This window comes from Dermacentor variabilis, chromosome 2 (assembly GCF_050947875.1).
Source record: "Dermacentor variabilis isolate Ectoservices chromosome 2, ASM5094787v1, whole genome shotgun sequence".
In the NCBI taxonomy this organism is placed as follows: Eukaryota; Metazoa; Arthropoda; class Arachnida; order Ixodida; family Ixodidae; genus Dermacentor; species Dermacentor variabilis.
The window spans coordinates 2103285-2119667 of NC_134569.1; the positions used below are offsets into that span (position 1 = coordinate 2103285).

Below are 16383 nucleotides of genomic sequence, written 5' to 3' on the forward strand. Positions count from 1 at the left end.
TCGCTGAAGACTCACCGTCTACGCCGCCATTTCCCGCAGCCTCGACTTCCAGCAGAAGACAACAAGATTGTGTTCCGCCATGGAGGTGGCCTCGACCTCCGCACAACGACCAATGGCGCCCTCCTTGCATCATTATGTTCCAGCGCCAGCGTTAAGTACGCCGCCGCCCGTGCCGAGGACCGCGTCCGCGTAAACCCATACGACTCTTTCGCCGTTAGTACGCCCTCGGAGCAAGGTACCCGGCAGCATGTGCAGACCTCTGAGTCGCGTCTCGCCATCCAGCTGTACCCACTGCGCGATTATGTGGCCTCACCAGACAACACTCTCCGCGGCGTAATCTACAACGCCGTGGACAATAAAAACCAAGAAGAGATCATCGAGGACCTACAGGCTATGAATCCCAGCAGCACTTAGGCCGTCGTCGACGCAAGGCAGATGGATCGCACCCGGTCCATCCTGATTACCTTCGTCGGCACGAAAGAACTCCCTCGCACCGCATTGTTCAACAGCGGCCTGTTTATCTTCCACCTCTTCTGTCCCAAGGCTGAAGCTTATTTATTTATATATTTATTTATTTATTTATTTATTTATTAAGTACTGCTAGCCTGAATTCCAGGCCTTAAGCAGGAGTGGGTTACACTTCGGTACAAATGTACCTGAAGAACAAAAAGAGCACATACAAACAATGGAACTGGAGAAAAGTGACTGGTTTGTCAAGTACGGCACTGAATTATATAATGTCAAATGGTAAAATGTTACATAAATATGAACACACATCATATCGCAATAGTAGATATATGAACACACATCAAGACATATTAGACAAGTGCGTTGCTCAACAATTGACAATGTGAAGGAAATAAGCGAAAAAAAAGTAATTGGTTCGCTGCGTTATACATGTCAATGCGATGCACAATATAAAGAAAATGTAACTGTAAAAACATCAAAATAAAGCAAAGCAGGGTATAAGTGCGACGCTTTCATAAAACGTTGCTAGATCAATGGTGATAAGACACTATCATTTCACATTTTGAAGTACGGCAGTGAAAGCGGCAACAGAAGAGCTCTCGATTACTTCTATGGGCAAACGATTCCAATCACGGATGGTACGGGGAAAGAAAGAATTCATGTAAGTGTTGGTTCTACAATAAATTTCGCTAACTTTTTTTTAATAGAAAGAACGAGTGGAACGCTGCGTAAGAGGTTTGAAGTACGTGTTTTTGTCGATTCCAAGGTTATCATTGTATATCATGTAGAATGTTTTTAGCCTTTCGCGGTACCGTCTTGTTTGTAGGGATTCTAGATTTGCAGAAATTAATAGAGCAGTTGACGATGTTTTGCTGCTGTACGAATTAAAAATGAATCTGTCAATGTCAAGTGCTTAAGCAATGGTCACCGCTCCAGCGTATGTACCAAGCCCAGGTCCGGACGCTGCCCACGCTGCTGAGCTCTGCATGCGGCTCGGGACCCCCCTGACTGCACTCCTAAATGCATCTTGTGCAGCGGAACACATGTCACGGGGTCCCACCCTTGTAAGCTCCGCTTCGAGCGGGGAGGTCCCTCCCCACTCACATCCAGTCCCAAGTTAACGCCATCCAACTCAGCGCAGTCAACACAATCCGCCAAGGACTCCGCTAATCCCGCCCCCGTCAACGATCCAGCTCCCGCTCACACCCGGACTGCAGCGCCACCCGCCGTCCGTCTCATTTCCAGCGCTACCTGGGACGCCACATTGACTGCTTTCCAGGTGAGCTGACAAACGCAGCCTCCTACCCCAGACCTCGAAAAAGAAGGACTCAAACCTCAAAGCGCAGAGCAAGCCGATTGCCCTGCTAAAAGAACAGCTGCCCGAGCTCCCCACCTGATCCCCTCACCAAACCCATACCCTATCGCTCACCCACACCTGCCCCCACTGCCACCACCTAACGCCCCTATGTGCGCCTCCTCTTCGGCCGCGTCTTCTCGTGCCGTCTCCCCTCCCGCAGCCCTCCACATGAGAGGCGCTCCTCTAGCAAGCCTGCCCCACCTCAGAGATGGAGGCTGCTTCCGCACCACGGCCTCGTTCCTCAAGGCACAGGCACATGAACAACGCCTCATGGCCGGCATTACAGCTCTGCGTACGGACACGCAGAGCTTAATGGCTAAAATTAACGACCGAATGGCCGAAATTCAGGCGCGCCAGAGTTCCCTCGAGGCCGATCTTGCCCAGAAGACAATTAATGTCTCATCCCTCCTCCCCTCATCCTCATCTGCACCATCATCCTCTTCTGCCCACCCTCATCTCATGTTATCCTGCTCCCCTCATCCTCAAGCACCCTGCGCCACCCAGGGGCACCCGGGCCTCAAGATGGCCAGACACCCCCCGCGCCATAATTCCTGACAGTGAGGCTGCCGCAGCTTCCGCGCAAAGCGGAACAAGCTGCAGCTCCACCTCCAAGACATCCCTCCCTCCAACCTCCCCGCTGTCATCGCCCTTCAAGAAACCTTCTCCCCAGTCAAACTACGTGACTACACAGCATTCCACCCCGCTTCCCCTTCACCTCCGAACGTTGCCACGCTAGTTCATCGCACCTACATGGCAATCGAACATCCGCTCGAGGTTCCGGAGTGCACTCACCTCTTTTTGTAACTCCTTCCCCGGCGCCGGCAGGATGCCAGCCTTTTTGTCCTTAATGTACACAGCCCTCCCCGCACACCTGCAGCTCCCCTCCTCCTCCTTTTGCGCAACGCCATCTCAAGCGCGAATCGGAACGCGCTCCTAATTCTTGGTGATTTTAATGCTCCTCACTGATGTCAGGGCTACCCTAAGAACTGCAGGAAGGGCCTGGCGCTGTAGACCTTCGTCCAGAACGAACAGTTGTCTGTCCTTAACAATATCTCGTGCCCCACCCCTCATTGGCTCCAGCGCACAACGAAGCAAGAATCCGGACCTTTGCATCTGCAAACATATCCCGGATGCGATGTGGACGAACACCTGGGTCTCTATCGGTAGCGACCACTGTATCCTGTCCGTCTCCTTCTCTTTTCCCACCCTATCCTCCTCTCACAAGCGCCTGGTGCAGGTGATGGACTGGGATCGCTTCCGCCAGTCGCGGCAACAAGCCCCCCCGTCCATCTCGGACCTTTCTCAGTGGACCACCAACTTGCTTCAAGATGTTTCCTCTGCCACCTCCACCGTCCCCACCCCTACTCACTCCTAAACGAGTGAGAATCGCCCCCTGCACCTCTGGGAGCCATATCGCTCCCTGCACCGCCGCTGGCTTTCCCAGAAACACAACCACTCGGTGCGCCTCCGCCTTGCTCGCCTGACAATGCACGTGGAGGAGCACTGCTCCTCTCTCACCAGGCAGCAATGGGGCCAGACGTGCGAGCGCATGGCCGGTAACCTCGGGCTGAGGGATACGTGGGCTCTGCTACGTGTCCTCCTTGACCCGTCGCATGCCAAAGCCACGCACCGCAGTGACGTCACGCACCTCCTTCACTCATCTGCACTCTCTGATTCTGACTTTCTTCTGGCTCTTCGTGATCGCTATCTCTGCACCAACTCCCCTTCGTCTCTCCCTTCCTACACCGGCATCCCTAATTCTGAGCTCGACGCAGATATGAACCTGGGCGAGGTTCGTGCCGCGCTGCATAAGCTCCGCACCCCCTCCACACCGTTGGCCGACCAAATCTCTAAGGCCCTCCGTAATCTGGACACCCCATCCCTCGAGGCCATCACTGACGTCTTTAACAAGCATTGGCATGAAAGCTCTATGCCTTCCGAGTGGACCCACGCTAAGGTAACTTTCATCCCCAAACCTGGCGAACCAATACACATCCAAAATATCCGGCCCCTTTCCCTCACCTCTCGTCTCTGCAAGCACGTTGTTCTCAATCGTTTGCAGGACTTTCTAGACGACAACCACATTTCGCCGATTCGATGTTCGGATTTCGCCCTTCCCTTACTACCCATAACATCAAGATCCAGCTCTCCGAAGAGGTTCTTCACCGTCTTCTCGCGAAGCGCACTCGTGTGATCTTGGCACTGGAGATAACGAATGCCTTTCGCAACGTCATCCATTCCGCCATCGTAGCCACTCCTTCCACCTTTAACGTGGGTCCTCGCATCCACGATCCACGTTTATATCACGGCTTTCCTTGCCCGTCGGACGGCTATCTCAGTCGGCCCTCTCTCTTCTCCAACTTTCACTCTTTCGAATTAGGGCACACCCAGAGTTCCGTACCTTCCCCCCTTCCAACCAACATAATATTTTTCCCCATGGCACGCGCTCTCCCTACTTTTCCTAACCTGTTCAATGCTTTCTACGCCGATGATATCATCCTCTGGGTGACCACCGGAAATATTGGAAAGATGGAGGCCATCCTCCAGGCGTGCACAGATGTGGTCGCCGGTCACGGTCGAGCGGTCAGGCTGGCCTGCTGCCTGTCATAGTCGGAGCTTCTGCTGCTCCCGGCTTGAGGCACGGCCCCCACCTCGTTCCCCACCCTTAGCGTCGTTATTGACTCGCACCCCGTCCCTTCTGTCTCCTGCCTCCGCATTCTGGATCTCCTTCTCCAGTGCAACGGCAAACACACTGCCGCCTTTTCCCGCCTAACTACCACCGTCCATCAGACCGTCCGAGTAATTCGGCGTGTCGCTAACCGGCACCAAGGCTAGCGCTAGGACGACTTCCGTCGTCTTGTCCAGGCCTCGTCCTCAGCCGCTTTGTCTACTCCCTCCCCTATCTCTTTCTCTCTCGCGCCGAGGAAGGCAAGGTGAACTGTCTCATTCGCCAAGCCTACTGGTCGCCACTTGCGCTCCCCACCTACACATCCACTTCTCGTCTGGTGGCGATGGGCGTCCACAAAACTCTTTCAGAACGTGTGGAGGCCCATCGCACGGCACAACTCGACCGCTTTTCTCGCACTCCCTCTGGCAGAGCCCTCCTCTCGTTTCTCCACTTGACCTTTGTGTCCCCTGTCTGTGTAACCCACCCCTTACTCTCCTCTGCATCTTCCATGCTTATTGTCAACCCTCTTCCCAAGAACATGCACCCTGAGCATCACACCGCCCGCAGCTCTGCCGGCGTCTCCACCGTCTGACGCCAGTACGGCACACAGTCGATACGGCGTCATACAATTCCCACCCCACCTACGCGCTTTCCCCCCTTTCCCATACACTTTCTCCTCTCCCCGTTGCCACTATACCTACCCCCAGCTCCACTGCCGCAGATAAAGCAGCTGTTGCGCTCGCCATTGCCATTACCCCGGCCGGTTTCATGTTCAGCGACTCGAAAGATGCAGTACGCAACTTTGCGAAGGGTCACATCTTCCTCTGTGTTCAGCATCCTTGAGCGATCCCCTCCTTCCTGTCGTCGTATCGAACTCCTCTGGGTTCCGGATCACGCGGGACACTTTCGTAACCAGGCGGCAAATTCCATCGCTCGCGAGATCACAGACCGATCTAGCCTCTTCCACTACGGGATGGACACGCGTGACTCCCTCCTCACCTTCCACGACATCACCTTTCATTCCCGCAACTCTAGCTTATCCCTCCTTCCCCCTCGCAAATCGCTGTCTAAGCTCCAACAAGGCACATGGCGCCATATATAGGCCCGCAGTTCTCTCTGTCCTGCCCGGCTTGCCCTTATTACACCCCAGCGCCTTCTCACCCGAATGTAAGCTCTGCAGACACTCACGAGCAGACTATGCTCATATTCTCTATTCATGCCCTAAGCATGCTCCCACTGCCTCTTGCCATGTATCTAGTCCGCAGCTTAGAGGCTGCTTTGGCCAGCTCGGAGCCGGATGTCCAGCTACGAATAACGATCTGGGCAGCGGAAGTCGCCGCCAGGCTTGCCCTGGAGGCCACGGCGAGCAGCCTGAAGGCCACCCACCGAACGGGGCCATCCTAGCTTTTTCTTTTTATTTTTGACATTCACTAAATAAAGTTTGTTCCACCGCCACCTGAACGCGCGCTCTCTTGGCTAACATAACACGTGACGACCACAGTGGCAGGCGTCTTGCACAGGCGGAGGCACTGGCCCGCCACTATGAGAACAAACACGGAATTTTCTACGTGCGTGCCTACGGCCCTCACCATAGGTGGTGATGCATGGCAGCAGACGTACACCAAAACGTCATCGTGAACTGCCTAACGTTTAGAGGTCAAGAGATAATACATTTGGAGGAGGTTGCCATCGCGCTAGCCGCCGCAAACCAGGACTCGAATCATCGTCACCGACTAGGGAGGAGCCTGCAGAAAAAATGCGGAGTTCCGCCGAAAAGGCGAAGCACCGATTGCGATAGCAAATTAGTAGATAGCTGTACGCAGTAAGGACAGCAATTTTATCGGTCGTATAAACTTGTAAACATTCGCTCACTAACTAAATTAAGAATGATAGAATGCGCAAGCGTGACTCAACGAGGACGTAGAAAGAAACAGACACACGGAGACAGCGCTGTCTTTGTGTGTCTGCTTCTTTCTTTACACATTGTGTCATGGGTTCAAACCAACTAGCCCGTCAACGTGTTCTAACGCGTTGACGGGCTAGTTGTCAGCACAGTGTCACGCGTGCACAGGTAAACATGAACACACATCGCTCGATGACAGCGGAACCTGTCTGTGAAAGCGCTGGAATTAGGAATCGGAGCAACAGCAGCCAAACAATTCACCTCCGTGCATTCGTCGCTCCAACGTGTATACAACATCGAAAGCACAACGCATACAAAGTTATTGGCACTACGCAAACAATGCGCCCGCGCTAAAGTGCGCGGGCGCGCACTTTAGTCACGTCACCGACCGCTTTCAAGACACACGAATGCTGGCAACACGTTCCTACGGCGGCCGCCAAAGGCGTCTGCTACGGCGTGGTCAACGCCGTAGTAGGCGCCGCGGTTGTCTCCACTCTGTACGGAGCGTCGGGCGAGGAGGACATCGAGGCACCGTAGCAGCCAATGGAGAAGAACGCCCCTCGTCTCTTGCCTCACCTCCCTTGCATCGCGCGCTACAGGCACGGGCCACAGCACCTGCATTATGCATTCGGGCCGCCTTCCTCGTCCGCGCACGCGAGATTGAACCACGTTTACTCACTAATGCTCACACGCATTCACTCATACTGAACCTCATGGCGACAGCACTAATGCGCCTGGAGTGTCGATATAATTGATATCGCTATAATATTGAACACCGGTACATTCCTCGCTTTGCGTACCATATCTTTGATAACAGGAGCTACCCGGGGCCTCCGCGTCTGGCGTATGGGCTTCTGATCTCATGGGCGTCGGTAGCGACGAAATGGCAGACGCAGCAGCCCGTTCGCTTACTCTCCTGCCAACACCTTCAGGCCCTTCCGAAACGGATCCCGAACCAAATCTGGCCCTAAATTTTCGAGAAATTACTCAATTACATCGAATTCGGCCATGCTATTTATCCTAAGCCCTGCAAGGGCCTTAAGAAGGCGGAGGAATGCACATTCCTCCGCCTTTACACCAAAACACTGCTGTGCCCGGCAATTTTAAAACACTTCGATCCTTCCTGTAGACGAAAGCGCCCGCACTGTGCGGAGAAGTCTTCGGACATCTTCCATATGGTGTGGGCATACCGATCAACCGCGAACCTTGCCCCAACACCCAACCTCACCCGGGAGGACTGGGAGGCAGCCCTGCTCGGCTGCTCCGACCTGGCAAGCCAGAAGGCCCTGGTCAACCAAGCCCGAGCAGCGGCGGTCGCCAATGGGCTCCTGTAATGAGGAGCCCACCTAGTAATTGTGAGATGGGGCCCCATCCAGGCCAACTCAGAGTTGCTCCCTGTAATATATCTGTAATAAAGTTTATAGACAGAGAGACAGGGCCGCCAGTTTCGACGAGCTCAGCTTCAGGAAGGCGAGTGGCAGCGTTTGGAGGATTCACTACGAACGCGCGAAGGCGTTCTGCTTCACGCTGGCGTGTCTCGTCGGACCGAAGCGAGATTCGTCTGTTGACGTCGTTGCCTTGCTTCGCCGCTCAGCGTAGCAGTTTTTTACAGGTAGTGCCATCGCAAGCGAAGCAGTAGACTGCGTGTAAGCACTGCTGATGCATGTTGAAGCTGCGCTCCGTATGCGACGAGGTGTCAGAGGCTAATCGCACACGAAAGACCAACCATGTGCAGGAACTGCGTCGCCACTACAGCAGAAGACCTACACCACGCTACACCACGTTGAAGCCTCTGCTGCGTTGAGACTACCGAAGTTCTTACCGTCCGCGCTCGTTATTCTAATGATGCAGTACTTCGCTTCATTTTTCCTAGATGACGGCGCCATCTCTGTTAAGGTAAAGCTCCTTAAACTTCGTAACGTAGCGACAATCTCCTCCTCCACCTTCACACCTCCTCGTTTCTCCTCTCTTTCACGCTCCCTCTTCGACGTTACGCCGCCTACAGCGCTCGAGCGAAAACGGTGCTGAAATACGACTGTAAACAAATGAAGCCTTCGCGAGGACCCACGTGGTGCTATTAGGCCAATAGCGATGCGACGTCGGCAACGGATAGAGCGCGCGAGGAGGAGGCTGCATTCTTCGTAGCGTGTCGCTACTTTACGAAGTGTAAAGGGCTTTATGTTGAGATACAGCATATTTTATACGTTGGCGTGGACGCCATATCCATTAAAGAAAGTTGATGGTGAAGCCAAGCATAAAAGAATTTGTGGTTAAAAAGGACCAGAAAGCTCGCCTTCATTCTTCTGCCTCTATGGGCACCATGCACTCTTCAGAACTCCACGTTCCATGACTCTGTTTATATGAAGTAAAGCTACGTTTCAACCCGGAATGACCATACAGTTTCACACAATTGTATTAGGAAATATTGAGAACTAATTGGAAGGGGTCAGAGGTGGATAAAGTGCTTCCGTCCCTTTTCGTCTTGTATGTTAAAAAAGATCCTGTCACTACTACTGCTACTAAACGCAAAATTGGTGGGAAGCACAGACATCGCAATGGCGTTTGCTGGCTTGCGCGTTTGATACAGATGCAATACTATGGCTTAACTAGTGCAACTGCTTTTTTGCTGTTTCCTTACATAGGGCGCTTGGCTTCCGATTGTGGCACATGGTACTGCTATTTTTCACATCTGTGCTTCACTATATTTGTGCTTTTGCTAATATGGCACCTATAGATGATATATACTGACTGTCTATACTGATTTACTATTACGTTGTCAAGACTACAAGAAAAGCATGAAGTTTAAATCAAGTTAATATAATGGTGTTTTCCGAAAGTTAATCGAGCGTGAAAAATATTCAGCATATTACTTACAGGGTGTCATCCAGCGTCGCCCTAACAACAACCCAAGGAACAATGAATAGTACTGGAAGGCCTGAAATATAAAAGCAGAAACACAGCACGAACATAGGAGATTAATGGTTGCATCGAATTCTCACGCTTTCGTAGCCAGCCCTAAACTCAATTTATGGTTGTGTAGGCAAAGCTTTCTAAACAGAAGTAAATTTTGAACTGCAGCACGTACCCCAACCTAGGGCGACGTATCGCAATATGCTGGAGCTGTCCGTGAAGAAGGCTAGAAAGACGAGGCTGTGAAGGTAGAGGCCCTCCATGAGAATCCAGCAGTAGTTGGCCATCAGCACGTAATGCCAGAAGCTGGTGAACACCTTGCAGTCGACGTTCTGCACATGAGTATGCACAGTCGCAGCTCTTTACACTTTGCAGTCAGCGTTGTGCACAATATTTTGTCTATTGCAAAGACAAAACTTCCGTTCACCGAGTGAGAGGAAATACACGGTGCCGTGGTTCATACACAAGTGTGATTTACTATACACCCCTTTAGAATCAGTTTGGCACCTGTCAACTTAGCATCATGAAAAGCACTCACATAATTGCATAGTCCTGAAATCCTTAACAAATACAAAAAGCAGTTATTTACACTAACTACCCTTACTTATTATTATTTGTACTCACTTTAGTTATACGTTCTAAGCTGTATTACCAAGAACTGTTTTGTTTTAGTTATGCTTACTGTATAGTAATGCGAACGTACCTTGGAAGTTTACATTCAAGGGACGAGAAAACCGATCACTGAAACGCAGGACATTGAACGTGAGGGTGGACGACACAATCTTTCTAGTTGAGCCAAGGGTGATGGAGGGCGGGAGGAAAGTTATGAGGTTAGGGTGAGGAAGGGTCATATGAAAATTTTGCAGTGAGTTTGAGGGAGGGCAGGCAATTTTCCCAAGGTAAGGCGGTTGAGATGCTGATGCAAAGAAAGGGTGCACTTCTGACGACAAGTGACACAAGTGACGGCGCACTTCACAAGGCGTTGGAAGAGCTTCGTTGGAATCGGTTTATATTCGAACATGCGAGCACACCGATCGGGACGCGCCTGTTTTAACGCGACAGTGTTAAGGAGCTCGTGTCGTAGAAGAAGAGCTGGTGTCGGTGGCGTTGGCGGTGCGTGAAAAATCCCGGAAGGCAATTCAGAAACAAAAACAACTTGCAAGATGGGCTGGGTGGGAATCGAACCAGGGTCTCCGGAGTGTAAGACGGAGACGCTACCACTCTGTCATGAGTTCGATGGTTCTAAGCGAGACGAAAGCGCGTCTAGTGAATGCGGTATGGCCTTAGAAACGAGCCGTAGAAAGTTATACTGCGGTGTATATCGGTAATTATGAGCATGTAAATTACAGAAGTCGCAGTTAAACGAGTAGCGAAGTACGTTTCCGCTACATTTCTTCTGCGGTTGGCGCACACGCAGAGCCATCTTGCGGCCAACACAGAAGACCCCCTCCTTGCAGTGTACAGCGCTGCCCCCTACGGGTGGCGCGCCACTCGCCCACTTCGAAAAAAGCAATTTAACGAAGAAGACACATGTACTGTGTGTGGTAAATCTGCAGAAACAATAGAACCCCTCATACTAAAATGTGATGGTATCCATCCTGATGTCTATGCGGGCAGTCACGGTTCCCGAGGCCCTAGGATTCAGAGATAACAATAGTCATGTAGACAAATATGGCGTGGAAATTATCAAGAGGCGATTGGAGGCTCAAAAGCAGAGAGGTGACAAAGTTAAAAGTGTAGGAAGACGTATTTAAAGAAAATGGCGAATTTGAATAACTTACAACACAGTTAAACAAAAATAGAAAGCTGAGCATGGTGGCAACTGCCATCACCCCGTTTCAAAGGGGACGCTCCTACCTTCCATCCATCCATCCATCTCCCCTTCGTCTCGTCAAGAGCATGCCGAGCGAATGAGTGGGCGGTGCGAACGGGGTGCGATAACGCTATCGCGTTCCACTCTTGAAGACGAAGCTTAAGCGTCCTCCAATTTTTTTTTTTTTTTTGCGTGAATACGGGGACATCTGCAGCCACTCACGATATCTATTTTTCATGTTCCATCGAATCGCGTTTAACATTTTCAAAGCAGCATATGCCCGGAAAGCTGCCGGTTTCTCTTCCTTCCGATCTCTGTCAACTTAGAAGGGCGATGGTTTGGGCTAGTTGGTTACCCAATTTTAGCTTGTTTGGTACAGCGCGAAGCAGGGACAACGGACGCAAGCGCTTGCCCTCGTTTTTTTCTTGTGTCCTTTGTCCCTGCTTCGCGCTGTACCACACAATCTAAAACTCTGTCAACTGTCCGCACTATACCACTGCTTAACACGCGGCTGGCACCCTGCTGGTCAGCATTGTGGGGAAAGGAGATATGATTGGAAGCAAGAGGAAGTGCAGCTATGTAGGAACAAAAAAAAAACAGATTTCGCGAAGATCCGCAGCTGTCCGCGTGCTTGCAGAAACAAGCGATCACCACTCGGATCGGTGGGCTCATATGTACGGCTATTATAAATGCCATATGGGAAGCTCCGACGACGCTTCGTGGTGTGAGCTGTGTCACTTGTCATCAGAGGTGGGGCGCGAGCTAGACAGCGAGGTCTCCTCCTCCTCTGTTGCTCTCACTTCTTCGTGTGATAGTCAGCAATATATAATTGTTCATTCAGTACCATCTCAATACAAAGATTGAGAAAAAGCATTTTTTAACGAGATCCATGTTACTTCATACCTTGATACCTAAAAAAAGACAAGTTTACATTATATTAGGAGTAACGAGAAATACATGTGCTCCGTACATCATTAAAAACTTAAGACGTGCATGCTAGGTGCTTTTGTGAGCGTAACGCCCCTTCTCACCTTCTAAAAAAAACAAGAGTGCCAAAGTTATCACTTTATCAAGGTGATCATTTTGCCCTTAAAGAAGGAAAACGTTTTACGGTTTACGTGGGCACCTGGCTATGGGCACAATTTCATTCTGGTTGCAGAATTGCAGGCGAGTCAGTGAGCTAGCATCGCAAAGAAAACTAACGCATTCCGGTTTCACCTTGTTCACATTTGCCATAGCAGGCGGGATGGGGAAGAAAACCCATGGGTTAGTGAAAACCAGGAAGCCGAAAAGCAACCGCCAGGGTAGTACAGTGGGTATTGTGTTGCGCTGCTGAGGTTGAGTTGAGACCGCAATTGAGCGATGACGCATAGGAGGGCGAGGCGTTCTCGTTCTGTTATCGAATAATTGCGCTCAGATGTTAAACGCAGACGGCTGGCACACGCTATGACGAAGTCTTGGTCGCACTGCTGAGCGAAGAGAGCAGCGATCCCGTGAACACTTGGAGTCGCCCAAGTGTAGAGTACGTGTCGACTCGTCATGACACACGATAAAGGGGCTGTAGTGCACTAGTACGTGCCACAATGGTCCGGTCACAAAACACGACGACGGCACGCCCAGCGCGCTGACGGTGTGCGAGCAGTGGAATCGGCGGAATGAGGCTTCCGATTGATTGAGCGGGCTCGGCTAAAATATAATTTGTGCACATCGGGCACCAGCGTCTGCCTGGTCTTGCTTCACCCATAAATTAGTGACTCCGGACAGCGCGTCGTCCGTCTCAGCTCCGGGTACCTCAGCCGCTTCGCAAGCCCTACCGCCGCAAGGTGCTCGAGCCCCGCTGTCTTCGTAGTCAGCCATGACCTCGGATTCTCCCGATCACGGTCAGCGCAACTACTCCGTGATCTCCACTCTCAGAGTTCTGGTCGTCGGACTCGGAACTTTGATTCATTACTATCGAATCCTCGTTCCGTCACCATCGCCTCAGTTCGCAGTTGACCATGTTCTACCACCTCGTCGGAGCGCTTCCAGCCACTACTGCTGGGATTGTTCGCGATGTTCTACGCTCCCCACCCGTCGACCGCCCCTATGACCTCCATAAGGCGAAGCTCATCCAGCGCGCCATTGAAACGGAGCAGCATCAATTACAGCAACCTCTTACATTAAAAGAGCTCGGAGACCGCAAACCTACCTACTTACTTATTTCTTTATTTTACTCTCACGCATTGCACATTACAGAGGGGAAGGGCATATTATAGACCTAAATTGAAAAAAAAATGAAACTGTTGATACAATAAGAATAGGCAGCAGGAAGAATCGACAAATTAATACAAACAATGTACAGTTGCAACTAAGAAAAAGCAGAGTAATTTCTAGATATAAATATAAAATGAAACAGGCTAAACAGAAGGACAAATTCAGTACAAATAATTAAGCAATGTTAAAAATGTTATTAAAAGAACTCTTAAAGCGCACGTATCCATAATAGTAGTAGCTGCATCTGGCAGCTCATTCCATTCGGAGGTGGTTCGAGGTAAAAAGGCATGTGAATAGGTCACAGTTCTGCAACGAGGAACATCAGCGTTTTGGAGGTGGTCAATTCTAGCTGATATGAAAGGAGGGGTGTTAATGAACTGTTCAGGAAGATGTATGTAGTGATAGTAAATTTTATGAAAAAGAATGAGCCCGGCTATTTCACGCCGAATGACAAGCTCCGGGTGGTTAAGCAGTGACTTCATCACGCTAACATTGGCTGCGCGGTCAATTGGATAAGGTGAAGCGAGTGGAGCGATTCTGCAGTCTTTCAAGTTCGTTTATCAGTCTAGTACTACTAGCCTCCCTGATAGATAATGCGTATTCAAGTGACGGACGGATGTAAGTGGTGTAAAGAAGCTCTTTAAGTGACGGGGGTGCCATACAGAATTTTCTTTGTAAGTAGCCGAGTGAATGGTTAGCTTTTATTTATTTATTTATTTAAAAATACCTAACAGGCCTCAAAGTGAGGCAATGAGTAAGGGGGGAGTACATAGAAAACACATAGAATATATGACATCCATAAAACCGTAGCAGCTTCCCTACTACAACCGTAAGTGCAACCGAGATGAAAAAGAATTACTTAGTTCACGATTCACTAGTAAAAAACAATATAATAGCAAGGAATGAATCATACAGAATATTTTGAATGAAACTTCCAAACAAGACAGAAGTTACTAACGCTACATTTCGATGGAAGGGTAAACATAGCGACATAACAGTACTAACGCGACAATAAGGTACAAAACATAGTGTCAGTACAAGAAATCATGCTCCGATAACCGTAAAACCTCACATTTCAGTAGTCATGCAGTCAGTCAAGGTATCACGGAATGACTCGCAGTTGGACCGGCATGCGATGCTATCCGGTGGCGAATTCCATAATCTGATAGCACTAGGAAGAGCAGAGTAATGGCATGCATTTGTAGAACCGTATCGGCTGGCATAGCTGAAGTGATTATGAAGCGTATGTGACGTGGAGTAAGGTCGTTTCGAGCATGCGGGTGTTCGAGTGGAGTGAATGAATTTCTGGAACAGTGATAAAAGAGCAATGTCTCGGAGAGTGTTCAATGATTGTAATGAAAGCTTAAGTTTAATTTGTGTTACAGTGGACTGATAGAGGTAATCGTTTATGATGAAGCGGCTTGCTCTTTTCTGGATCCGTTATAGCGTTTCAATGAGATATTTCTGGTGTTGGAACCAAATGGGATATGCGTACTCGAGCTCCGGACGAAGAGTTAGATAAGCTAGCTTGCGTACATTAGAAAGGATATTTCTTCCCAACGATTGCGAGGCGTTAGCTGAAATTGACGTGACTTGCTCTGTCCAAGAAAGATTCGATGTGAATAGAACTCCTAGATACTTATATTTTGCAGCCATTCCAACAGTGTCATTATTAATACGGTAAGGCTACGGTGAGGTTTTCGACTTCATGGTAAACGACATAACCTTGCATTTTGAGGTATTTAAAGTCATTAGCCATGTATTGCACCAGTGAATAATTTTTTCAAGGTCTTGCTGAAGAACAAGATGATCATCTGAACTTTTAATTGGGCAATAACTTATGCAGCCGTCGGCGAATATTCTTATAGTGGAGGACACATTGTGAGGCAGGTCCCTAATAAAGATTAGAAAAAGCAAGGGACTGGGGACGCTACCCTGTGGTACACCAGAAAAAATGTCTGTTACGGAGGAAGAGTAGTTATTTTCAATAGTTAACTGCTGACGATTAGATAGAAAGTTACGGAGCCAGGTAAGACAGTCCAATTTGAGTGCGGAGAGTTTTGACATTAGGCGACAATGTGCTAACCGGTCGAATGCCTTCGAAAAAGCAAGAAACAAGCAATAAATGTGTAAGTTATAATTTGAGTTAGTGTGTAGATCTGTTGTAAATTCAAATAACTGTGTTTCGCACGAGAGGGCTTTCCTAAAACCGTGCTGATTATAGAAAAAGGAATTTGTTAGTCTCAAGATATCTGTAATTCTGCGAGGCGATAATACGTTCGAGCGTCTTTCAGGGAGTGCATGTCAAGGAAATGGGACAACAATTCTCATAGGAGACCCTGTTGCCATTTTTAAATACCCGTATAGCTTTCGCCATCTCAGTCTGTGGGAAACTGGCCAGTCGCAAGTGACTATGAATATGTGAACAAGAATTTTTCTTGAAATTTCTACCTTATTCTTTAAAATCTTAGAGTTTATATCATCTATGCCACATGAAGAAGACATATTTAGGTAATTTATGAAAGAAGGAATGCCATCCAAAGTGACTTTAATAGGTTCCATGTTTGGAAGCTGAATTTTGAAACACAAGGTATATTTGAAGTGTTCTCCTGTGTAAATACAGAGCTGAATAATGAATTAAAAACCTCAGAACATTCGCTGTCTGGAATAGGAATATTGCTGCTGTTTTGCAATGACAACTGATCAGATTCGTTGTTAGGCTTTATTATTTTCCATAACTTGGCAGGATTGTTCTTAAGCAGCGCAGGAAGATCATTAAAAAAATATTCATCCTTAGCTTCACCTAAAGCTGAGCACACGATTAAAGGTAAATTTTGTAATTGTGCCACGCAGCTGATGTGCGATCTCACTTAGCAATATTATACAAGCGTTTCTTAAAGCGAAAACTTTAGTGGCCGCGAACCTGCGATTTAGCCGTGGCAGTGCTCCGAGGAGGCACACACGTCACAACGCGTTCCTCGTCACATCGCATTCCTCGTCGTAGCGCTCGC

The 16383-nt window shown here is 49.4% G+C and overlaps 1 protein-coding gene across 13 annotated transcripts in view; it reads right to left on the bottom strand.

The window, feature by feature from the left end:
- LOC142571288 (parathyroid hormone/parathyroid hormone-related peptide receptor-like) overlaps positions 1-16383 on the bottom strand; it is a 1032566-nt gene that overhangs the window by 181683 nt on the left and 834500 nt on the right. For all 13 annotated transcript variants that reach the window (XM_075679532.1, XM_075679539.1, XM_075679537.1 and 10 more), the window contains 2 exons: positions 9482-9638; positions 9271-9331 (listed from right to left, as the gene is read on the bottom strand). In XM_075679532.1, the coding sequence (XP_075535647.1) occupies positions 9271-9331; positions 9482-9638 (218 nt within the window). The remainder of the gene's footprint in view (positions 1-9270; positions 9332-9481; positions 9639-16383) is intronic.